This window comes from Artemia sp. Qi Xiang Cuo, chromosome 17 (genome assembly GCF_049724085.1).
Source record: "Artemia sp. Qi Xiang Cuo chromosome 17, ASM4972408v1, whole genome shotgun sequence".
NCBI classification, from domain to species: domain Eukaryota; kingdom Metazoa; phylum Arthropoda; class Branchiopoda; order Anostraca; family Artemiidae; genus Artemia; species Artemia sp. Qi Xiang Cuo.
In genome coordinates, this window is record NC_142810.1 from 48,646,992 (window position 1) to 48,673,220 (window position 26,229).

Below are 26,229 nucleotides of genomic sequence, written 5' to 3' on the forward strand. Positions count from 1 at the left end.
ATGAACTGTTTGAAACTGGATGCTCATAGTGCCAGTTTGTGCCACACACGCCGCGTGTGGCGCGCCGGTGGCGTTGCAACACTTTGGCGGCAGCACCATGATTGGGTGATTTTTGGGGATTGTGGGAACAAAATCTGTTTTTGTACCAGTAGCATTGTGACACTTCAGTGGCAGTTAACCTGGCCTTTTATTGGTGGGGTTCAGTCAATACGCTGGCGTGGCGCCAGGGTCTAGTCCAAATACATACCACTAAATAAATTAGGTCACTTTAAAGTGACCTAGTTTCATAACTTAGACCTAGTTTCATAACTTAACCTAGTTTTGGGTGAAGCTGTACACAATAGGTGGAATATATGTGGAAATGCAGCAAGAGCTATGTCATCCCAAAGACCAAAAAGAGAAGATTTTGCAGCTATTCAGTATCCAACAGAAAAGGGAGTTTCTTGCGATCAGGCCAGGATTAAGCCTCATCAAATCCTGATATTTATAAATCACTTTCTGTTGGATTATTGGGACCATCAAATAGTTATTGAGGAACTCCAGATAAGTAAAAAAACAAGTATTGACTGGAGGTCTTTTTGCTCAGAAGTTCTGATGGCTTGGAAAGGAAACCAAGAACCTATAGGAGGGCAGGGTGTTGAAGTTGAAATTGATGAAACTTTAATGGCAAGAAGAAAGTACAACAGGGGAAGGATTTCACAGCAAGTTTGGGTTTTTGGTGGAATAGAGAGAGAGAGAGAGAGAGCAAAAGAAAAATTATTGTACCCCTGACTGAGGGCCAAGAAGGCCTCCAAAGAAACAAGGAAACTTTAATTCCTATTATTAAAAAATATATTAAGCCTGGAAGTGCTATTTACAGTGATAAATGGGGACCTTATAGTACATTGTCCAGCCATGGATATACTCATTACCAAATCAATCATTCAGCCAATTTTATTGATCCACAGGACTGTTCCATTCATACTCAAAATATAGAAAGTCTGTAGAGACACTTCAAAAAGCACTCTAAAAGGCCAGGGATGCAAACAGCATATAAAAAGCAGTAGGCCTATGTGTTGTGCTTCTTATTTCTGCAAAATTTTGAGCAAAAATATCAACCTCATAATTTTTTGATTGAAGCTGCAAAGCTCTATCCCCCTGGACTTGATAAGGCACCTAGAGCACCAGGCAGTGACACCCCTAGTGCATCAGAAAGTAATGATGAAGAGTTATATATGAGTGATTAGTTTGTTTACATTAAGTGCTAGTTATCTGATATTTATAAAACTGTATATGTAGGTGCCATAAAGTATTTGTTTGGATGAAAGAAGTTTTGCTGTTTTTAAAGAAGCGTAGAAGCAATTTCAAAAATAATTTGCAACGGAAATGAATGTCATATTTGGATTCAGGATGAAATTCTGAAGCTAGTGGTAAATTTTTCCCAAAAATTAATAATTCAAACTGTTTAGTATTTCTTAAATCAAATCAACACTTAACAAAATTTAGTGTTTTTCATATCAAATCATTGTTCAACAAGATTTAGTATATTTCAATTCAAATTGTAGCTTTCAGCAAAATGTAGTATTTTTCAAATTGAATCGCTGGCATGACATTTCTGTGAAAAGAAAAACAGGAAAATTGAAGAAACTTAAAGAAGCTTAGAAGTAATTTTGAAAATAATTTGCGACAGAAATGAGTGTTATATTTGGACTCAGTAATGAGAATTTGAGAGAAACTTTCCAGGAACAGTTGAATACTAAACTTGAGAGTTTAAAATTTGATAATGTGGAAGATGGTTGGAATAATTTTAGAAAAATAATTTGTGAAGTTGCTGAAGGTGTATTAGGGAAGAAAGCTAGAACTGCAGTTAAGAATATTAGTGAAAAAGCTTTATGTTTAATAGAGAGGAGAAAAGGGGCATACACAAAAATCATCTGAGTGATACATCGTGTGAAAATAAAACGAATGTACAGAAAGTGGAAAAAACATTAAAACACGAACTAAGGAGATTTGAAGTGGAGGCCATGGATAAAATTGCCGATGATCTGGAAGATGAAGCTAGACGGCCTAATAGTAAAATATTGTACTGGCACGTTAACAAATTAAGAGGGCGTAGTCAATCCGGACTTGTCCCACTTAAAGATAGGAATGGGCTCGCAATTAGCGATAAGGAAAAACTAAAGAGAGATGGGCCGAACATTTTGAGAACTTGATTAACCGAGATAGAGCTACAGGAAAAAATATAGAGGAAAATGAAAAATTGTGGGATACTTTGGATGTAAAGTAAAATTTGTTTGGTCAGGAGGAATGACCAATAGTACCAAAATGATTAAAAAGTAATAAAGATTCAGATGCAAAGTGGCCGGTAAATGAGTTTTTGAAATATGGTTCCTCGGAGTTTAGAAATAAGTTATTGAAAATTATGAATATTATTTTTGAAAAAAGGGAAGTACCTAACGATTTTAGGAAAACCTTAATCAAGCCACCTTATAAGAAAGGTGATAAAAGTGAGTGTGGTAATTATCAAGGCATTAGTCTGATCTCTGTAGGTAGTAAATTACCTAGTAATATGATACTTTTTAGACTGAGAGATGCCTTAGACAAAGTTTTAAGAGAAGAGCAGTGTGGTTTTAGAAGAGGTAGAGGATGTGTCGACCAAATTTTCACTCTTAGGCTAATAATGGACAAGTGTCTGAGTTTTCAAACACCTTTGGTCCTCAGTTTTATAGATTATGAGCAAGCGTTCCATTCTGTTGATAGAAGAGCTTTAGTAAAGGTTTTATCCTTGTATGGTATACCAGACAAATACATTAAAGTGATTAGTGCTATGTATGAGAATTACACTGCTGCGGTTAAGGTAGGAAATGAGGTTAGCAGCTGGTTTTGTATTAAATCAGGAGTTAAGCAGGGTTGTGTTCTATCCCCCTTTATATGGATTATTTTGATGGACTTTGTTTTAAGGAGCACAGGAAAGGCAATGGGAGACCACAGAATCAAATGGTGCGGAAAAAGTCTTCTGGACTTGGATTATGCTGATGCTTTAAGCATCCTAGATGAAAGTGTGAGCAAAATGAATGAAGTTTCAGAGGTTTTGCGAGTTCAGGGTGCAAGAATTGGTTGGAAAATTAATGTTAAGAAGACTAAGTCACTAAGGCTAGGAATAACTAAGGAAAGTGTATATATATGGAATCTTTAAATTAGCTAAAGCCCTTTAAATCTTTAAAGCCCGGCTAGCTCAGTCGGTAAACCATGAGACTCTTAATCTCAGCGTCGTGGGTTCGAGCCCCACGTTGGGCGTATTTTTCTAGCCAGGTGGCGATAGGGGAACGCTCTACAGATATGTAGGGTACCTCCATAGGAGGCACGGACCACGGGGGGGGGGCCTTGTCCCTGGGGTCCATAATAGAATTTGGGGCACCCTCTCCTGGGGTCATAAATACAGGCGGAGGAGGAAGAAGGCCCCTCAAATGTACACTCAAAAGGGCCCACAAAAGTCCCAGGAGTTGCAAACCTTCTCCCAGTAATGGGTTAAATTGCATGGTGATGCTGTGGCAGGGCGTAAGATCCAGATCTATGGACAACGGCCTCTGCAAAGGGCTGCCTCGACCTTTTCGGGGTACCTGCAAGACTGGGGACCTTGCGGTCAACTCTATTCCCACTTGAGGAGTGGCGCCCCTTGAGAAAATTATAGCCTAGCAAACGACACAGCATTTGCACGGGATTCTGACTAATGGAAAATTCTTCTGGGCTTGGTCTGTTTTGACGGGCGTTTTTGGGCTAAAAAACCTCTTCCTAGCTAATTTATCAATTATGGGTTGCCTCCCTGTAGTAGCATAATATTTGTAGGCATGAATATATAATGAGTTGGAGGTAATAGGCTTGAGACTGTCTGTGCAGGATTTCGACTCTTGTTGATAGAAGAGCATCGCCAAGTGCTGAAAACCATGTTGTGACCAAGATGGGCCTAAGATTGCACAAAGCCTCCATTCATACTGGAGGTCCCAGGGACTTCTTGCTGTCCGGTTCTAAGCCGGCTTAAGCACTTCGGTGTAGACTTGAGAAGATATGTGATCCCCGTCCTGCACTGGTTTCCGGGATCATTGCTTTTCCTGAGGTGAAAATAATTTCAATGAGTTAAAGAACATGAAAATTGGAACTTGGAATGTTTACTGACTTGACTTATGTCCCATTCGTCCTTGAAGGTCGTTTTGGGGCCTCTTCTTTAACCAGTTCATTGATGTGCCTCTTGTAGGTACTTCTTTTTTCGGCCAGGCGGCAGAGTTGTGGCAGGTTGTAAGGTGGAAAGTTTTCTTTCCATCTCTTCGGAGGGCGACCCCTGGGTCGAGAACCGTGTACTTGTCTATCGAAGGTTATCTTCGAGAGATGAGTGCTAGCCATGCATTGTGTATGTCCAAGCCATTTGAGTTGTTGTAGTTTTATTTTGTCCAGTATTGTAAATTTGACTTTCAGATTATGGAGAAGCTTGGAGTTGGAGATTCTGTCATGGAAGGTGATACCAGCGATACGTCATAGGGATTTGGTTTCTAAGGCAGCTAGGCGGCGTTGATCGTCTGTTTTAAGCGTCCAAGATTCACAGGCATAGATGGCGATCGGAATAATGAGGGAGTAGAAGAGTCTCGTTTTGAGAGTTGTTGTTAAGTTCTTATTCCTCCAAATGGGCATCAGAACTTTAAAACTGGAGTTTGCAAGTGTCAGGCGTCTCTTGATGTCTTTGAGTTGGTTGTTATCATAAGTAAGTAAGCTCCCAAGGTAGGCGAAGCCTTCCACCCACTCAATGGTACCGTCACCAAGCTGAAGGCTGAGATTTACCTGTGCATCGAATTTGCGTGAACAGCGCATGGCTTTCGTTTTTGAGGTGTTGATTGCCATCCCAAAGAGGTTGGTGGACGAGTGAACGCTGTTAGCCTGAGATTGTAGATCTTGAAGGGACTCGACTATTAGGACTATGCCATCAGCATATGCCAGTTTATCTATCACCACTCCTCCGACAAGGGCGCCGGGCGGGTTATCTGTGAGTGAAAGGGCTGCAGTTAGGAAGAGATTAAACAGCTCCGGTGATATTAGACAACCTTAAAGTACTTCGGTACAGGTTTTGAAGCTATAGGCAAGTCGCTCTCCAGTCATGACGCAGCTACTGAACTTCACATACATGTCTTTGCTAAGCAAGATCACGTTGGATGAGATACCAAAGGAAAGAAGGATGTGCCATAGACCATCTCTCCATATCCGATCAAAAGCTTGTTTAAAGTCTATGAAAAGGTGGTAGATGCTGCGGCCAAGTTTGCTATACTTTTCCATGATCTGCCAAACAGTGAATATCTGATCAATTGTTGATCTATTAGGTCGGAAGCCGGCTTGGTATTCCAGAATGACCAGTGAGGAAATGGGTCGTATACGCCCGAGCACGACTCTGATGAGGATTTTTGCTGCGTGGCTGGTAAGACTTATTGGGCGGTAGTTGTTGCAGACAGCTTTTGAGCCTATTTTATTCAAAGGATTTATCGCGGCCTTGCACCAGGGTGAAGGGAAGTGACATATTTCCGAAGCAGCTGTGGCACTTTTGTGGTAAAGGTCAAGGAGTGGTTTGCAGTTTACTTTCAGTAGTTCGGGCTGGATTCCATCGGGGCCGGCAGCTTTGTTTGTTCTCAAGTCTCTGATAGCTGTTTCTATTTCAGACTTAAGAGGGGGAGGACTTGGATCTGTAGAGGTTATAGGGAAAGTATTGAGAATTGTAGGGTCTTGGTGGATGTCCAGTTTCAGTTTATTCTTAAAATGGTTTTTCCATCGTGAGCGGATTCCATCTGTGGATTGTATTTGGTTTCCATGTTCGTCGAGAAGAGAGAACGCTTTGATTTCCTTCTTTTTGGCCAATTCCCGCACTCTTCTATACATGTAGTGGGGGTCTCCTTTCTTGAAGGCCGATTCACATTGATGACACGTTTCTTTAATAAAAGCACAATGAGCACGTCTGATGGATTTTGTCAATAGCTCGTTTGAGTTGCTTGTACCAGTCCCTACTTTCTTTATCTTGCTTGTTTGTGAGTTGGCACTTTTCATCGCAGAGTGAAATGATCTCATCTGTTATCCAAGGTTTCTGAATGTTTTTTTGGGTACCCAGTGTGGAATGAGCGACATCACATATGATATTTGTGCTGCTAGTCACCAGGTTGTCAATATCTTCCTTAGACAGAATAGGTGGAGATCTCGACGTGAGCTCTGAAATTTTTTCGGATAGAATGGTGATATAGGTCATACATGTGTTTTCGTCTTTCAGTAGATCTACTCGAAACTTGGGGGTTTTCTGAGATAACTTTGATGCTGTTTTAAGTCTTGTTATGAACTTAGACATGACAAGCGAATGGTCGCTGTCAAAGTCGCCACCAGCTAGCATGACTGTGTTTAGAACAGATGTTTTCCAACGTCTAGACACGAGGATGTAGTCCATTAAGTTTTTAGCTTTTCCATCCAGTGAGATCCAGGTTGTCTTACGATGAGATCTGTGCTTGAAGAGTTTGTTTGTAATTACTATAGTGCTGCATCTCCAGTAGGTGATAAAGTGTTCTCCCCTTCTATTAATTTTTCCATGTTCAACTTTGGCCAGTATATCGTTGTGTCCTGGGTGGTTTTTTCCGACGATAGTGTTTAAGTCACCCATGACAAAGATTAGGTCCTTTTTAGAGACATAATCAACCAGGCTTTGAAGATGGAGATAGAAGCGTTCAGACTCTTCGTCGTCTCTTCTGGAGTCTGAAGCGTATGCTTGGATAATTATCAGGTTGGTGTGTAAACCTTATAGGTGGATCATGGTGAACTGTTCCGTGACCGGGTTTATGGATATTAAAGATTTTCTAGCTTTATTAGACAATAGAAAACATTCACCTTGTCGATGTTTCTCATCATTACGTCCCGAAAGTAGAAGGGTAACATCTCCATATTTCTCTTCACCAGTGACTGGAAGATGGGTTTCTGCGAGACCGATAACGTTCCAGCTGTACCGTTTTATCTCTCTTAGGAGTAGGTCTATTTTTCCTTGTTTAGCGAGGATTCTGGTGTTGAGGGTACCTATTGACATAGTTATTTTTGGAGAAACAAAAGCCTCTAGGGCTGGAGTTGTCAACGTACATATATTCGCGCGATTCACGATCGTCGATTCGTTGGCTGCCCCGGACACGGTATTTCTTAACGCATAATCGTCGGTTACCCCGGACGCGGTAGCACTGGTTCTCATATTTGATCTCCTCTTCGTATTCATGTTCATCATTAAAATAAAAGAAGGGGTTTCTTGGCTGGCTTCGGGACAGCTGTAAGCCACTCCTCTCTGTCCCTAGCAGGGGCCGACTGTATCTATTACCGATAGTGCGCCCTTTTGGTGTCCTGCAACACCAGCAATTTAACCCATTGCTGGGGAAAGATTTGTGACTGATGGGACGTATCCATACACTGATGGGCCCTGCCCAGTGCACATTAGAGGGGTCATCCTCCTCCTCCGTCTGAATTTAAGGCCCCCAGACGAGGGTGGTGCTCCAGCAATACTGCAATATCCCCAGAAACTGGGTCCTCCCTTGGTCCCCGCCTCACTACCCATGAGGTACCCTACATATCTGCAGGGCGTTTCCCTATCCGCCACCTGGGGACGCGCTGAGTGGCCTGGGGCAGGCCCCACTGAGAACTCTGAAGTTCTCAGTAAATTAATAAACGACATTAAAAAATGACTATCGTATCAACATTTTGACTGACGAATTCAGATGATTCAAACTGGATTTATTAGGAGTTTCAGAAACTCATATCCCAGGGGTAGGAAGCATGAAATTGGGTGATATAGATATTGTTTACTCAGGCAGGAAGGATGGGGTACTTAGACAGGGAGTAGGGCTCATGATGAATAAGAAAGCTGCTAAGTCTTGTTTAGGCTGGGAAGGTATTAATAATAGAATACTAATTGCTCATTTTATGACTAGAAAGTTCAGGGTATCGGTTATAGTAGTATACGCCCCTGTAGAACCGACTGACAGAGATACTAGTGACTCAGATGAATTTTACTTACAGTTACAGGAGCAAATAGACAAGGTCCCAGGTAGAAATATAATGTTATTACAGGGAAATTTTAACGCCCAGGTTGGTAGAAATAGGGATAGATGGTATACTAGCCTGGTTAAAATTGATGTACGAAATGAAAACAGTAGTTGCTAAAGATTTCTGGAATTTTGTAAGTATAACAATCTAGTTATAACCAATACAGTCTGTGATCATAAATGGCCCATCCGTTAACTTGGTATTCATATGATGGTATGACAGCTAATCTTAGTAATTATGTTATTGTACTCCGAAGACTGGCCGGATCAATACGAAATACTAGGGTAAATAGGAGTGCCGTTACTGATGTTAAAAATGAAGATAACCATCTAGTAGCGTCAAGGGTTAATTTTAAGCTCAAATTTGGGAAGTGTAACTACCTCCCGGGAAGTTATGATGTTGGTTGACTCCAGGATGAGAATTTCAGAGAACATTTCCAGGAACAGTTGAATACTAAACTTCAGAGATTAAAATTTGATAATGTGGAAGATGGTTGGAATAATTTTATAAAAATAATTTTGTGAAGTTGCTGAAGGTGTATTAGGGAAGAAAGCTAGAACTGCAGCTAACAATATTAGTGAAAAAGCTTTATGTTTAATAGAAAAGATAAAACTTGTACAAGAATTATCTGAGTGATAGATCATATGAAAACAAAAGAAAGTAGAGAAAGCATTAAAATATGAACTAAGGAGGTGTGAAGTGGAGGCCATGGATAAAATTGCGAGGATCTGGAAGATGCAGCTAGACGGCATAATAGTAAAATATTGTACTGGCATGTTAATAAATTAAGAGGGAGTAGTCAATCCGGACTTGTCCCAGTTAAAGATAGGAATGGGGTCGCAATTAGCGATAAGAAAAAAACTAAAGAGAGATGGGCTGAACATTTTGAGAACTTGCTTAACCGAGATAGAGTTGCAAGAAAAAATGTAGAGGAAAATGAAAAAGTTTGTGATACCTTGGATGTGAAGGAAGATTTGTTTTTAGCTTAGTAAGAGCTTCTACCGTAAAAACCCTGTCTAATTTTGTATTGAAACCGGAATTTCCTATTACGACCATCAAAGACATAAGAACTCTACGAAAATAAAAAAAAAGAAGGTTCAATTACAATTACAAAAGCAGATAAGAGTAACACTTTAGTTGTGATGAATACTGAGGACTACGAATCAAAATTAAGAAGTTTACTAAAGGATGAAATAACATAGAAGAATCTATAGTATAATCCAACAGACTATTTTACGAATAAGTTTAAGAGCAAATTGAATTGCTTAAATGATGAAGGAAAAATTACACATCAACTCTATTACAAATGACTGCCAGGCAGCTCTTTGTGCCCTAGATTATGTGGACTTACCAAGATTCATGAGCCTAACCTACCATTATGACCAGTTGTGTAAAATACAAGGTCGCCAACACATGTTTTGAGCTAATGGTTAGTGTCAATCTATAAACCACTTGTCTAGACAAATTTTGTATATTAAGAATTCTTCGAATTTAGTTGAAAAACTGAAAAAAGTAGAAATTTCTTCGAATTCCTTGCTTTCGAGCTTTGAAATTGTATCAATGTACACTAATATTGATGTAGAAGCAGCTGAAACTCTTTTAGAAGGAAAGCTGTTAAGAAATTTGGATTTGATTAGTGGCAAAACAGATTTAGAAGTTTCTGTAATTATGTATTTAGTAAGGTTGTGCAATAAGTTCTCTTATTTTTTTCAATTTAGAGGGGAGTATTTCGAACAAATAAATGGTTTACCTATGGGGGTCCCTTTATCCCCTTTATTAGTTAATATTTTTGTGGAGAATATTGAAATAATTGCGTTAGATTTATATTTTTTAAAACATATTTTCTGGGGCCGGTATATGGATGACATTATTTAAGTTTGGGATTATGGGGAGGAGGAATAAAAAAGAATTTTGGAACATCTTAATTGTTGGGAAGGAGATTTTAAGTTTACTGTTGAATTTGAAGAGAATTGAAAACTTCCTTTCCTTTATGTTCTTCTTTTGAAAAATCAAAATAGTCTGGATTTTAAAATTTATAGAAAACCGACAAATAACAATAGATTTTTGTCTTATAATTCCGGTCACGCTCTCCAAGTAAAAATTGGTTCGATCATTTCTATAACTCATTGGATCTTTAATCTTTGCTCTCCAAAATTTGTTGAGGAGGAGTTGTCTTTTCTAAGGAAAATACTAATAAGTAACATGTATCCAGAATGGTTAATTAACCAGACTTTTTCAAAAAGAAGAAAAAGGTTTCTAGAGATTTCTAAGGAAGTCTTGGAGACAACTCGGGAGAGGGATGTTTTTTGTTCCTTACCATATGTACCCGGGCTAAGTGAAAAACTTAAAAGAATTTTACAAAGCAATGGTCTAAGGGTAGCTTTAAAGAGTAATAATACTTTGGGTAGTTTTCTACATTCTGGGAAGGATCTACCTTCATTGGGGCAACAAAGTGGGGTTTATCAGATCCCAGGTACTTGTGGAAGCTCATATGTGGGACGTACTAACCAGAGTTTGGAAATGAGATTATTACAACACAAAGATTCTATTTCTTTAGCTTTAAAGCAAGATTCTAAGTCTGAAGATTTTACTTCAGCCCTTTCGGGACATATTTAATAATATTTATATAATATATATAATATTTTTAACTTTCCAGACAGTTTTATTTCGTTCAAGAATCTCTCTTTGATTTCAAGGGATCGGGGTTTAAAGGAAATTTTCCGTGAAACTCTTAAAATAAAGAAAATATCATTCAAGAATATTGCTTTGAATCGGGATACAGGTGAATATGGGCTGGACTCTATCTATGATAATTTATTAAAATCTGACAAAAGTAAAGTTCAATTCACCCAATGTAGTTGACCTTTGTCCAAATGTTATATCATTGAACGCTAATGAACCGAATCCAAGAAGGTCAAAGAGAATAGCTTCCGCCTTTGCTTTTAAAAGAATTAGAGATTCAAACAATATGTAGTGTTATTTTATTTAGTATATAAACTTTTGTTTTAAATTGTTTTATTTTAGTTTTACTACTGATGACGGTCACTGTATATGTGACCGAAATATCTATTTTTTTTGGGAATTCCTATCAATCACTGTCTATTAAGAGGATTTTACCTCTATTTGAACTTTTATTTATCGTCATGGAAAGTCAGTGTGGTTTCCGAAATTATCTACGTCATATTTATGGGGATGATTTGACCAAAATTGTGGATAAATATATAAACACTCAGAAAAAACATGCAAATGTTATCAACCAACAGGATTTTCTTCTACGATGTAAGAAGATGAGAATTGTACCACCTTCACTAAAATTCAATTTACATTTGGGCACTTTCAAGGAAGAAAAGTTTGAACGAAGCTTACATTTCAAGGCTTTGAATCACATTATTAAGGATAAAAGTCGAAAAAGAGCTTTAATAGTGAGAGATAAACTTTCCCTGGAAAAACTTATATCAAAAAAGGTTAGTGTAAGTGACTTTTGTTTTATTCAACAAACAGGAAAAAATCACTTCAATCATGACTTCTGCATTTCCAGAGAAAGATTGCTAAAAAAATTTTCGAAATTATCAACAAATAATGCGGTAATACCTTCGTTAATTCTTGGACCAGGTGTGGTTAATTTTTCATCAAGAACTTTAACGATACAAGAACAATCAGTGCTTGAAAAGGGTCCGAAATTTGTTTTAAACCGGATAAAGTCCCCTTGGAAGACATTATCTCTTCTATAGAAACATCTTTGCATAAGAACACAAATATAATAAAAGATGTTAGCTTAGTAAGAGCTTCTACCGTAAAAACCCTGTCTAATTATGTATTGAAACCAAATTTTCCTAGTACGACCATCAAAGACATAAGAATTCTTAAAAACTTGAAAAAGGATGGTTCAATTACCATTACAAAAGCAGATAAGAGTAACACTTTAGTTGTGATGAATACTGAGGACTACGAATCAAAATTAAGAAGTTTACTAAAGGATGAATAAGCATACAAGAAGCTATCGTATAATCCAACAGACTCTTTTACAAATAAGTTTAAGAGAGAATTGAAGTGCTTAAAGGATGAAGGAAAAATTACACCTCAACTCTATTACAAATGCCTGCCACGCAGTTCCTTGTGCCCTAAATTATATGTATTTCCCAAGATTCATGAGCCTAACCTACCATTACGACGAATTGTTTAAAATACAAGGTCGCCAACAAGTGTTTTGAGCTAGTAGTTAGTGTCAATCTGTAAACCCCTTGTCTAGACAAATTTCATATATTAAGAATTCTTCGAATTTAGTTGAAAAACTGAAAAAAGTAGAAATTTCTTCGAATTCTTTGCTTTCAAGCTTCGACATTGTATCAATGTACACTAATATTGATGTAGAAGCAGCCGAAACTCTTCTAGAAGGAAAGTTCTTAAGAAATTTGGATTTGATTAGTGGCAAAAGAGATTTTGAAGTTTCTGTAATTATGTATTTAGTGAGGTTGTGCAATAAGTTCTCTTATTTTTTTTCAATTCAGAGGGGAGTATTTCGAACAAATAAATGGTTTACCTATGGGGTCCCTTTATCCCCTTTATTAGCTAATATTTTTGTGGAGAATATTGAAAAAATTGCGTTGGACTCATATTTTTTTAACCATATTTTTTGGGGCCGGTATATTGGTGACATAATTTCAGTAAGGGATTATAGGGAGGAGGAATTAAAAGGATTTTTGTAACATCTTAATTGTTTGGGGGGGGACTTAAATTTTACTGTTGAATTGGAAGAGAATGGGAAACTTCCATTCCTTGATGTTCTTCTTTTGAAAAATCAAAATTAGTCTGGATTTAAAATTTACAGAAAACCGACAAATAACAATCTATTTTTGTCTTATAGTTCCGGTCACGCTCGCCAAGTAAAAATTTGTTTGATCATTTCTTTAACTGATTGGATCTTTAGTATTTGCTCTCCAAAATTTGTTGAGGAGGAGTTGTCTTTTCTAAGGAAAATACTAATAAGTAACATGTATCCAGAATGGTTGATTAACCAGACTTTTTCAAAAAGAAGAAAAAGGTTTCTAGAGATTTCTAAGGAAGTCTTAGAGACAACTCAGGAGAAGGATGTTTTTTGTTCCTTACCATATGTACCCGGGCTAAGTGAAAAACTTAAAAGAATTTTATAAAGCAATGGTCTAAGGGTAGCTTTAAAGAGTAATAATACTTTGGGTAGTTTTCTAAATTCTGGGAAGGATCTAACTTCATTGGGGCAACAAAGTGGGGTTTATCAGATCCCTTGTACTTGTGGAAGCTCATATGTGGGACGTACTAACCAGAGTTTGGAAATGAGATTATTACAACACAAAGATTCTATTTCTTCGGCTTTAAAGCAAGATTCTAAGTCTGAAGATTTCACTTCAGCCCTTTCAGAACATATTTTTAATTTTCCAGACCACTTTATTTTGTTCGAGAATGTCTCTTTGATTTCTATGGATCGGGGTTTGAAGCAAATTTTTCGTGATATTTTTGAAATAAAGAAAATCTTATTCAAGAATATTGCTTTGAATCGGGATACAAGTGAATATGGCCTGAACTCTATCTATGATTATTTATTAAAATCTAACAGAGTAAAGTTCAATTCACCCAATGTAGTTGACCTTTGTCCAAATGTTATATCATTGAACGCTAATGAACCGAATCAAAGAAGATCAAAGAGAATAGCTTCCGCCTTTGCTTTGAAAAGAATTAGAGATTTAAATAATATGTAGTGTTAGTTGATTTAGTATATAAACTTTTGTTTTATATTGTTTTATTTTAGTTTTACTACTGATGAAGGTCACTGTATATGTGACCGAAATATCTAGTATTTTTGTGAATTTCTATCAATCACTGTCTATTAAAAGGATTTTATCCCTATTTGAACTTTTATTTATCGTCATGGAAAGGCAGTGTGGTCTCCGAAATTATTACTGAGGAAACTGCACGGATTAAAGGTTACAGAAGCTACCTCAACACTCGACGTGACCAAGGCCTTGACCGTCGTGGAGGTGGCATAGGACTTTATATACGTGACGACCTACCATCAAAACTGTTAAGTGGCTCCTATGATTCGGATCATGAGATTGTGTGGGTAGAGCGCAGACTGGCGCATCTGTCACGAAGATTCTCCTGTTTATTAGTTGCGTCAGTGTACTATCCAGAAAGCGCTGGGAACAGAAAAGAACTTATTGAGCACATACAAATGTTCGTCGACAGAATGCGCCACAAGTACACTTCCCCTGCGTTTGTGATTGCTGGCGATTTCAATCAGACCAGTCGTCAGTGGGTCTCAAGCGTTTTGGATATGAAATAAGTAGTGAACATTCCGACTCACCAAAATGGCAGTACTCTTGACATGATCTTTACGAACTCGGCAGATCTTTATAACGCTCCCCGATCTCTAGGTCCCCTTCAGAATTTTGACCATTTTATAATTTTCTGGGAAGCACAAGCAAGTATCCCACGACCGAAATGAACAAAAACCACAATTCGGCCCATCACAATGTCTTCAATAGCTCAATTCGGTCGCTGGATTGGTACTTACGATTTTGAGGACATTTGTGCAGAGGCCGACATTAATGTCAAAGTCAGCAAACTGAACAACCTTCTGTTGGAAAAGTTCCATGATTTTTTTCCAATAAAAGTTATTACAGTTTGTGACACTGACAAACCATGGATCACCCGCGAACTCAAGCAGATGATAAAAACTCGCTGTAGTCTTCACAAAGCTGGAGATCAAGCGGCTGCAGCCAATTTGCGTAACAGAACTGTGAAGTTAAACAGACTAGCCCAAAGACAGTATGTAAAAGAGAAAATAACGCCATTACTACACACTGACCCTCACAAATGGCACTCCTTGGTCAAAACCCTTGCAGGGAAATCAACGCCAAAGGACCTGAGACTACTCAAAGATGACGGCACACTGACATCAGCTACTGAAGTGAACAATTTTTTCACCGGCATATGCACCACATACCCATCAATCACAAACTCAGAAATTGAGAGTATCATTGCTGACACCAGGACTGATGAGATATGTGAAGTATCTGAATATGCCATCTTTAAGGAACTTCAGAAACTGAAAGTAAACTGTGCGTCTTACCCTGGTGAACTCCATGTCAAGTTCTTACGCGAGTTCTCCATCTTTCTCGCAAAGCCACTCAGCTCTATTATTAACCAGTGTTTTCGCGAACATGTGTTCCCCAGTGTTTGGAAGAGAGCTTATGTGCACGTCATTCCAAAAGTGAAAAACCCGAAATCTTGCAACCAACTCCGCCCAATTTCGATAGTTCCGAACCTCTCTAAGGTAGCGGAATCATTTATATATCGTGAACTTATGTCACAAGTCCAGGGCTCTCTTGATCCATACCAATATGGGTGCTTGAAAGGTAGTAGTACAACTATTTATCTTGTGCGTCTGTATCACCTTATTGTTGAATGGCTTGATCAAGGAGGCACAATTGTAGATCTCCTCCTAGCCGACTATAGAAAAGCCTTCGACTTGATACGCCATTATACTGCAGTGAACAATCTGAAGGTTATGGGAGCTTGCAGACATATTCTCTTATTAATAATAGATTTCTTACACGACCAACTATAGAGTGTATATGGTCTCTACCCGGGTGATACTGATTCGGAATGGTCTGAGCTTACGTGTGGTGCCCCACAAGGCACTAAACTCGCTGCCTTGTTGTTCTTGGCAGTGATCAACTTCGTCCTTGCCGATTTTGACGAACGGTTTAAATTCGTAGATGACCTTTCCACCCTCTTAAAATACCTCATTGAGAAGTCTCAAACCGTTCCCCAGTTCAGTGAATCATTTATCGACAACTTTAGAGACCAGTGTTCTGAAAACAGCCTCCGAATCAACGAAACGAAAACCGAAATTCTTCAATTTAACCCTCTCAAAAGGGATTTTCAGTGCCCCCCTCCACCATACCAAAGCGTATCGTCGGCAGTTATTCTCGGTGTTACGTTCAGCGTTGACTGTTCGTTTAGCCTCCACGTCCAAGAGGTAGTGAAAAAGGCGAACTGTACCATGCGCACCCTTTTACTGATGTGAAGATTTGGTTTTTCAGGGCCGCAATTGAAAACAGCCTACCTGACATATATTCGCCCGATATTAGAGTATGCGTGCCCTGTATGGGGTCCACAGGTTCAGAACACTGCCTATATGAGCAAAGTACTCGAATCAGTCCAGAAAAGAGCAGTGAAGGCCATACTATCTGATCAGTACACCGATTACGAATCAGCACTGTCTCAACTAAATTTGCCGTCACTCCACGACCGCCATTTTCAACTTATCTGTAAATTTGGACAGTTTCTTCTGACAAGTGATAAACACAGAAATATATTACCCTCAATGCTCACAAAAAAAGTAACTACAAGATCAAAAGCAACAAAGCTAGCCCAGCCCAAGTGTCGTACTAATCGCTTCAGCAATTCCTTTGTGCCTTTTTATGTTTCTATCTACAATAAGTGACATGTGTATTAATTTTTTTGTGTCTTTGTTCACTTTGTAAATAATAGCACGATTTAGTCGGGATTTAAACCCTGACTACGAAAGCTTTTATGTTAATAAATGATTCTGATTCTGAGTTTTCAAACACCTTTGGTCCTCACTTTTATAGATTATGAACAAGCATTCGATTCTGTTGATAGAAGAGCTTTAGTAAAGGTTTTATCCTTGTATGGTATACCAGACAAACACATTGAACTGATTAGTGCTATGTACGAGAATAACACTGCAGCAGATAAGGCAGGAAATGAGGTTAGCAGCTGATTTTGTATTAAATCAGGAATTAAGCAGGATTGTGTTCTATCCCCCTTTATATGGATTATTTTGATGAACTTTGTTTTAAGGAGCACAGAAAGGCAATAGGAGACCATGGAATCAAATGGGGAGGAAAAAGTCTCCTGGAATAAGATTATGATGATGATTCAAGCATCCTAGATGAAAGTGTGAGCACAATGAATGAAATTTTAGAGGTTTTGCGAGTTCAGGGTGCTAGAATAGGTTTGAAAATTAATGTTAGGAAGACTAAGTCACTAAGGCTAGGAATAAGTGAAGATGAAAAGGTGATGTAGGGTAATGAAAAGATTGATCAGGTGGGCAGCTTTACTTACCTTGGTAGTATTATTAGTAAAGATGGTTGGAGCAGTGAAGATGTTAAAAATAGAATAGCCAAGGCTCAAGGTGTTTTTTCACAGTTAAAAAAAGTCTGGAAGAATAGGAAGATATAAATCTGCAAACCAAGATTAGAATATTAGAAGCTACAGTGATGGCAGTGGTCAAATATGGCTCTGAAGCATGGACACTATGAAAAGCGGATGAAGATTTGCTAGATGTTTTCCAGAGAAATTGCTTAACGATTGTTCTGGGTACCCGGCTGACTTACCATATTTCAAACAATAGGCTATACAAAAAATGTGGTTCAATACCGCTCTCTAGGGCTATAATGAAAGAAAGGTTGAGGTGGTTAGGGCACGTTGTGCAGATGAAGGATGACAGATTGCCAAAGATTGTTCTTTTCGGCCAACCATCTTGGGCTAAACAAAAAGCAGGTCGTCCCCTTCTGGGGTGGGAGGACGCCATAAAGAAAGATTTAAAGGAAATGGGAACTTTGTGGGCGGGTGTAAAAAGGGAGGCTTTGAATAGATTGGGGTGGAGGAGGAGCGTGCATAGCTGTGTTGGCCTCAGGCAGCTTGGTGCTGCGGTGAGTTGTTAGTAGTAGTAGCTAGGAATAAGTGAAGATGAAAAGGTGACATTGGGTAATGAAAAGATTGATCAGGTGGGCAGCTTCACCTACCTTGGTAGTATTATTAGTAAAGATGGTGGGAGCAGTGAAGATGTTAAAAATAGAATAGCCAAGGCTCTAGGTGTTTTTTCATAGTTAAAAAAAGTCTGGAAGAATAGAAAGATAAGTCTTCAAACCAGGATTAGAATATTAGAAACTATGGTGATGACAGTGATCAAATATGGCTCTGAAGCATGGGCGCTCTGAAAAGTGGATGAAGATTTGCTAGATGTTTTCCGGAGAAATTGCTTAAGGATTGTTCTGGGCACCCAGCTGACTGACTGTATTTCAAACAATAGGCTATACAAAAAATGTGGTTCAATACTGCTCTCTAGGGCTATAATGAAAGAAAGGTTGAGGTGGTTAGGGCACATTGTGCAGATGAAGGATTGCCAAAGAGTGTTCTTTTTGGCCAACCATCTAGGGCTAAACAGAAAGCAGGTTGTCCCTGTCTGGGGTGGGAGGATAACATAAAGAAAGATTTAAAGGAAATGGGAACTTTGTGGGCGGGTTTAAAAAGGGAGGCTTTGAATATATTAGGGTGGAGGAGGAGCATGCATAGCTTTGTTGGCCTCAGGCGGCTTGGTGCTGTGGTGAGTTGTTAGTACTAGTAGTAGTAAATATCTACCAAATCATATTATTGACTTATACATAACATGAATATACCAGTTGATGCCTTTTTATATGCTGATTACAAATATAATAATCATTTCTATCTGAAATGAATTTCAACCCCCCCCCCCCCTATATATGCCAATTCAGGGTATATTTTTCTACATTAGGGGGGGGGGGGTTGGGACAAATTTTGTTTCTGATGTAAATGGGAGGTAAGTTTAAACTTTAACCCTACCCCCCCTAATGTAGAAATACATAGTCTGAATTGGCATATATAGGGGGGCTGAAATTCATTTCTGATAGAAATGATTATTATATTTGCAATCAGCATAAAAAAAGCCATCAAGTGGTATATTCACTTTATGTGTAAGTCAATAATATGATTTGGTAGATATTTACCTTGGACTCAGGATGAAATTCTGATGCTAGTGGTATGTTTTTTTTATCTATCTGATTAGTCTTTAATATAAACCTTACCCAAACTTTTACCTTCACTTTTTTCACTGGATTTCCCATTTTTCAGTATTTAGCCTATGTCTATTCTCCAAGTCTTGAAAATTGTTTATAAAACAAACACCCAAGAGCCATCTAACTAATCGAATCTAGCTTAACCTAATTATCAATATTTGCCAAATAATAGGGCCTATCTTTATGGTAGTGATGGTGATTGTTTCATATATAGATTATTTGAAAATGGGTAAAAGCAGTCAAATCTTTGTTTGTTTTTAAAAATTTTGTTTAAAAAATTTTAAAACAGTGAAAGAAGTGATGATAAAGGTTCTCCCACTGAAAAATATACTAGGCCTAACTAGGATTATTCTCCATAGGCTAGCCTATTATGAAGTAAGAATTGTTTTCTTCACAAGTCCCCTAATGTAGTAGAATGGTCATACATTTACACCAAGAATAGTCCCTAGATTCGGTTAAATTCTGATATACATACAAAGTGCTTTGTACACCAGCAGTATTAGCTTGACTTAAAAGTTCAGTTAAGGCTTTCGGCTTTAGCCGAAAAACTTTGCTTATAAACTTTTGTTTTAAATTGTTTTATTTTAGTTTTACTACTGATGACGGTCACTGTATATGTGACCGAAATATCTAGTATTTTTGTGAATTTCTATCAATCACTGTCTATTAAAAGGATTTTATCCCTATTTGAACTTTTATTTATCGTCATGGAAAGGCAGTGTGGTCTCCGAAATTATTACTGAGGAAACTGCACGGATTAAAGGTTACAGAAACTACCTCAACACTCGACGTGACCGAGGCATTGACCGTCGCGGAGGTGGCGTAGGACTTTATATACGTGACGACCTACCATCAAAACTGTTAAGTAGCCCCAATGATTCAAGCCATGAGATTGTGTGGGTGGAGTGCAGACCGGCGCATCTGTCACGAAGATTCTCCTGCTTAATAGTTGCGTCAGTGTACTATCCAGAAAGCACTGGGAACAGAAAAGAACTTATTGAGCACATACAAATGTTCGTCGACAGAATGCGCCACAAGTACACTTCCCCTGCGTTTGTGATTGCTGGCGATTTCAATCAGACCAGTCGTCAGTAGGTCTCAAGCGTTTTGGATATGAAACAAGTAGTGAACATTCCGACTCACCAAAATGGCAGTACTCTTGACATGATCTTTACGAACTCGGCAGATCTTTATAACGCTCCCCGATCTCTAGGTCCCCTTCAGAATTCTGACCATTTTATAATTTTCTGGGAAGCACAAGCAAGTATCCCACGACCGAAATGAACAAAAACCACAATTCGGCCCATCACAATGTCTTCAATAGCTCAATTCGGTCGCTGGAAAAGAATTAGAGATTCAAACAATATGTAGTGTTAGTTGATTTAGTATATGAACTTTTGTTTTATATTGTTTTATTTTAGTTTTACTACTGATGACGGTCACTGTATATGTGACCGAAATATCTAGTATTTTTGTGAATTTCTATCAATCACTGTCTATTAAAAGGATTTTATCCCTATTTGAACTTTTATTTATCGTCATGGAAAGGCAGTGTGGTCTCCGAAATTATTACTGAGGAAACTGCACGGATTAAAGGTTACAGAAACTACCTCAACACTCGACGTGACCGAGGCATTGACCGTCGCGGAGGTGGCGTAGGACTTTATATACGTGCCGACCTACCATCAAAACTGTTAAGTAGCCCCAATGATTCGAGCCATGAGATTGTGTGGGTAGAGCGCAGACCGGCGCATCTGTCACAAAGATTCTCCTGCTTAATAGTTGCGTCAGTGTACTATCCAGACAGCGCTGGGAACAGAAAAGAACTTATTGAGCACATACAAATGTTCGTCGACAGAATGCGCCACAAGTACACTTCCCCTGCGTTTGTGATTGCTGGCGATTTCAATCAGACCAGTCGTCAGTGGGTCTCAAGCGTTTTGGATATGAAACAAGTAGTGAACATTCCAACTCACCAAAATGGCAGTACTCTTGACATGATCTTTACGAACTCGGCAGATCTTTATAACGCTCCCCGATCTCTAGGTCCCCTTCAGAATTCTGACCATTTTATAATTTTCTGGGAAGCACAAGCAAGTATCCCACAACCGAAATGAACAAAAACCACAATTCGGCCCATCACAATGTCTTCAATAGCTCAATTCGGTCGCTGGATTGGTACTTACGATTTTGAGGACATTTGTGCAGAGGCCGACATTAATGTCAAAGTCAGCAAACTGAACAGCCTTCTGTTGGAAAAGTTCCATGATTTTTTTTCCAATAAAAGTTATTACAGTTTGTGACACTGACAAACCATGGATCACCCGCAAACTCAAGCAGATGATAAAAACTTGCTGTAGTCTCCACAAAGCTGGAGATCAAGTGGCTGCAGCCAGTTTGCGTAACAGAATTGTGAAGTTAAACAGACTAGCCCAAAGACAGTATGTAAAAGAGAAAATAACGCCATTACTACACACTGACCCTCACAAATGGCACTCCTTGGTCAAAACCCTTGCAGGGAAATCAACGCCAAAGGACATGAGACTACTCAAAGATGACGGCACACTGACATCAGCTACTGAAGTGAACAATTTTTTCACCGGCATATGCACCACATACCCATCAATCACAAACTCAGAAATTGAGAGTATCATTGCTGACACCAGGACTGATGAGATATTTGAAGTATCTGAATATGCCGTCTTTAAGGAACTTCAGAAACTGAAAGTAAACTGTGCGTCTTACCCTGGTGAACTCCCTGTCAAGTTGTTACACGAGTTCTCCATCTTTCTCGCAAAGCGACTCAGCTCTATTCTTAACCAGTGTTTTCGCGAACAAGTGTTCCCCAGTGTTTGGAAGAGAGCTTATGTGCACGTCATTCCAAAAGTGAAAAACCCGAAATCTTGCAACCAACTCCGCCCAATTTCGATAGTTCCGAACCTCTCTAAGGTAGGGGAATCATTTATATATCGTGAACTTATGTCACAAGTCCAGGGCTCTCTTGATCCATACCAATACGGGTGCTTGAAAGGTAGTAGTACAACTGTTTATCTTGTGCATCTGTATCACCTTATTGTTGAATGGCTTGACCAAGGAGGCACAATTGTAGATCTCCTCCTAGCCGACAATAGAAAAGCCTTCGACTTGATACGCCATTATACTGCAGTGAACAATCTGAAGGTTATGGGAGCTTGCAGACATATTCTCTTATTAATAATAGATTTCTTACGCGACCAACTATAGAGTGTATATGGTCTCTACCCGGGTGATACTGATTCGGAATGGTCTGAGCTTACGTGTGGTGCCCCACAAGGCACTAAACTCGCTGCATTGTTGTTCTTGGCAGTGATCAACTTTGTCCTTGCCGATTTTGATGAACGGTTCAAATTCATAGATGACCTTTCCACCCTCTTAAAATACCTCATTGAGAAGTCTCAAACCGTTCCCCAGTTCAGTGAATCATTTATCGACAACTTTAGAGACCAGTGTTCTGAAAACAGCCTCCGAATCAACGAAACGAAAACCAAAATTCTTCAATTTAACCCTCTCAAAAGGGATTTTCAGTGCCCCCCTCCACCATACCAAAGCGTATCGTCGGCAGTTATTCTCGGTGTTACGTTCAGTGTTGACTGTTTGTTTAGCCTCCACCTCCAAGAGGTAGTGAAAAAGGCAAACTGTGCCATGCGTACCCTTTTACTGATGCGATGATTTGGTTTTTCAGTGCTGCAATTGAAAACAGCCTACCTGACATATATTCGCCCGATATTAGAGTATGCGTGCCCTGTATGGGGTCCACAGGTTCAGAACACTGCCTATATGAGCAAAGTACTCGAATCAGTCCAGAAAAGAGCAGTGAAGGCCATACTGTCTGATCAGTACACCGATTACGAATCAGCACTGTCTCAACTAAATTTGCCGTCACTCCACGACCGCCATTTTCAACTTATCTGTAAATTTGGACAGTTTCTTCTGACAAGTGATAAACACAGAAATATATTACCCCCAATGCTGACAAAAAAAGTAACTACAAGATCAAAAGCAACAAAGCTAGCCCAGCCCAAGTGTTGCACTAATTGCTTCATCAATTTGTTTGTGCCTTTTTATGTTTCTGTCTACAATAAGTGACATGGGTATTAATTTTTTTGTGTCTTTGTTCACTTTGTAAATAATAGCGCGATTTAGTTGGGATTTAAACCCTGACTATGAAAGCTTTTATGTTAATAAATGATTCTGATTCTGAGTTTTCAAACACCTTTGGTCCTCACTTTTATAGATTATGAACAAGCATTCGATTCTGTTGATAGAAGAGCCTTAGCAAAGGTTTTATCCTTGCATAGTATACCAGACAAATACATTAAAGTGATTATTGCTATGTACAAGAATAACACTGCTGCAGTTAAGGTAGGAAATGAGGTTAGTAGCTGGTTTTGTATTAAATCAGGAGTTAAGCAGGGTTGTGCTCTATCCCCCTTTATATGGATTATTTTGATGGACTTTGTTTTAAGGAGCACAGGAAAGGCAATGGGAGACCATAGAATCAAATGGGGAGGGAAAACTCTCCTAGAATTGGATTATGCTGATGAGTTAAGTTTCCTAGATGAAACTATGAGCAAAATGAATGACATTTCAGAGGTTTTGCGAGTTCGAGGTGATAGTATAGGCTTAAAAATTAATTTTAAGGAAACTAATTCACTAAAGCTAGGAATAAGTGAGGATGAAAAGGTGACGTTGGGTAATGAAAAGATTGATCAGGTGGGCAGCTTGACTTACCTTGGTAGTATTATTAGTAAAGATGGTTGGAGCAGTGAAGAAGTTAAAAATAGAATAGCCAAGGCTCAAGGTGTTTTTTCACAGTTAAAAAAAGTCTGGAAGAATAGGAAGATATAAATCTGCAAACCAAGATTAGAATATTAGAAGCTACAGTGATAACAGTGGTCAAATATGGCTCTGAAGCATGGACACTCTGAAAAGCGGATGAAGATTTGCTAGATGTTTTCCAGAGAAATTGCTTACGGATTGTTGTGGGTACCTGGCTGACTGACCATATTTCAAACAATAGGCTATACAAAAAATGTGGTTCAATACAGCTCTCTAGGGCTATAATGAAAGAAAGGTTGAGGTGGCTAGGGCATGTTGTGCAGATGAAGGATGACAGATTGGCAAAGATTGTTCTGTTTGGCTAACCTTCTAGGGCTAAACAGAAAGCAGGTTGTCCCCGTCTGGGGTGGGAGGATGTCATAAAGAAAGATTTGAAGGAAATGGGAACTTTGTGGGCGGGTGTAAAAAGGGAGGCTTTGAATAGATTGGGATGGAGGAGGAGCATGCATAGCTGTGTTGGCCTCAAGCGGCTTGGTGCTGTGGTGAGTTGTTAGTACTAGTAGTAGTAAATATCTACCAAATCATATTATTGACTTACACATAACATGAATATACCACTTGATGCCTTTTTATATGCTGATTACAAATATAATAATCATTTCTATCTTAAATTAATTTCAACCCCCCCCCTATATATGCCAATTCTGGGTATATATTTCTAAATTAGGGGGGGGGGGGTTGGGACAAATTTTGTTTCTGATGTAAATGGGAGGTAAGTTTAAACTTTAACCCTACCCCCCCTAATGTAGAAATACATAGTCTGAATTGGCATATATAGGGGGCTGAAATTCATTTCTGATAGAAATGATTATTATATTTGCAATCAGCATAAAAAAAGCCATCAAGTGGTATATTCACTTTATGTGTAAGTCAATAATATGATTTGGTAGATATTTACCTTGGACTCAGGATGAAATTCTGATGCTAGTGGTATGTTTTTTTTATCTATCTGATTAGTCTTTAATATAAACCTTACCCAAACTTTTACCTTCACTTTTTTCCCTGGATTTCCCATTTTTCAGTATTTAGCCTATGTCTATTCTCCAAGTCTTGAAAATTGTTTATAAAACAAACACCCAAGAGCCATCTAACTAATCGAATCTAGCTTAACCTAATTATCAATATTTGCCCAATAATAGGGACTATCTTTATGGTAGTGATGGTTATTGTTTCATATATAGATTATTTGAAAATGGGTAAAAGCAGTCAAATCTTTGTTTGTTTTTAAAAATTTTGTTAAAAAAATTTTAAAACAGTGAAAGAAGTGATGATAAAGGTTCTCCCACTGAAAAATATACTAGGCCTAACTAGGATTATTCTCCATAGGCTAGCCTATTATGAAGTAAGAATTGTTTTCTTCACAAGTCCCTTAATGTAGTAGAATGGTCATACATTTACACCAAGAATAGTCCCTAGATTCGGTTAAATTCTGATATACATACAAAGTGCTTTGTACACCAGCAGTATTAGCTTGACTTAAAAGTTCAGTTAAGGCTTTCGGCTTTAGCATGTTTTAGATTTGAATTTGCCCGCTTCAAACTTATCCAGTGTTGACATATGGGATGGTGATAATTATGCTTTCTTAAATCCAAATTTGTGCTTTTTGGACATCATTATTTTATGGCTTTTGTTCTTGTTCCCAGATTTCACGAACAAGTTAATCAGTTGTGTATTAGCATTTACTCTAATTAAAGACAAGTCCTATTGAAACGTTCTTGCGCAAGCGTGAGTGCTTCTTGTAGATTAAGCTGTTCCTCCATCTGAACCCAGCCTTGTGAAGGGCACTTTCAGCTATATGCCGGCGGATCAAAATTAAACTGTGAGTTGATGGGTGTTTCTGCTAAATTGCAGACCTAATGACCGAACCAGCGTAGGTTCGTACAGCAAACTAACGACAGTTGGGGGTCTAATTTGTTAGTGCCATTAGTCGAGTGTTCGAAACAAAGTCGTGCCTTCTGATCCCTTATTTAAAAACTTTATCTTCTTTCCTGTGCGTCTTTCGCTTTTCTTCAGCCCCACGGTGATATTATTAGGTGCCTTTGATTTACATCTTCTTTTGTATTTGACCTGTCCAATTATCAGCTCCGTAGTTCTTTAAATATTCAAATTCCGCATTTACCAACAATAAGATCCGATTTTAATCGTTTCGTTGCGTCTTATTTGACGTGGAAAACCCTTCCTGATTCGGATCAAAAATGTCAGTCCTTTGGTACCTTCAAAAGACGTGTAAAAAAATTTTGTTTTCATATAATTAATTTTTTCTTGACATATATAGTGCTATCCAGTGTTTTACTTTTATTATTATTATAATTATAGATATTGTGATTAATTGCAGTTTGATAAAGCTTATTTAGTGAATTCTCTCTCCTTATATCATTTTATTGGTTTTTTGTCC

The 26,229-nt window shown here is 38.4% G+C and overlaps 1 protein-coding gene and 1 non-coding gene across 3 annotated transcripts in view; one reads left to right on the plus strand and one right to left on the minus strand.

Annotated features, from left to right (window-relative positions):
* Lamtor2 (Late endosomal/lysosomal adaptor, MAPK and MTOR activator 2) overlaps positions 1-25,370 on the minus strand; it is a 48,277-nt gene extending 22,907 nt beyond the window's left edge. For both annotated transcript variants that reach the window (XM_089102855.1, XM_089102856.1), the window contains exon 1: positions 25,277-25,370. In XM_089102855.1, coding sequence (XP_088958981.1) covers positions 25,277-25,344 — 68 coding nt within the window. In that variant the 5' untranslated portion in view covers positions 25,345-25,370. The remainder of the gene's footprint in view (positions 1-25,276) is intronic.
* Positions 3,204-3,276, plus strand: TRNAK-CUU (transfer RNA lysine (anticodon CUU)). Its single transcript has one exon. It is a non-coding gene; the product is annotated as a tRNA-Lys (tRNA).
* Positions 25,371-26,229: the final 859 nt, after the last annotated feature.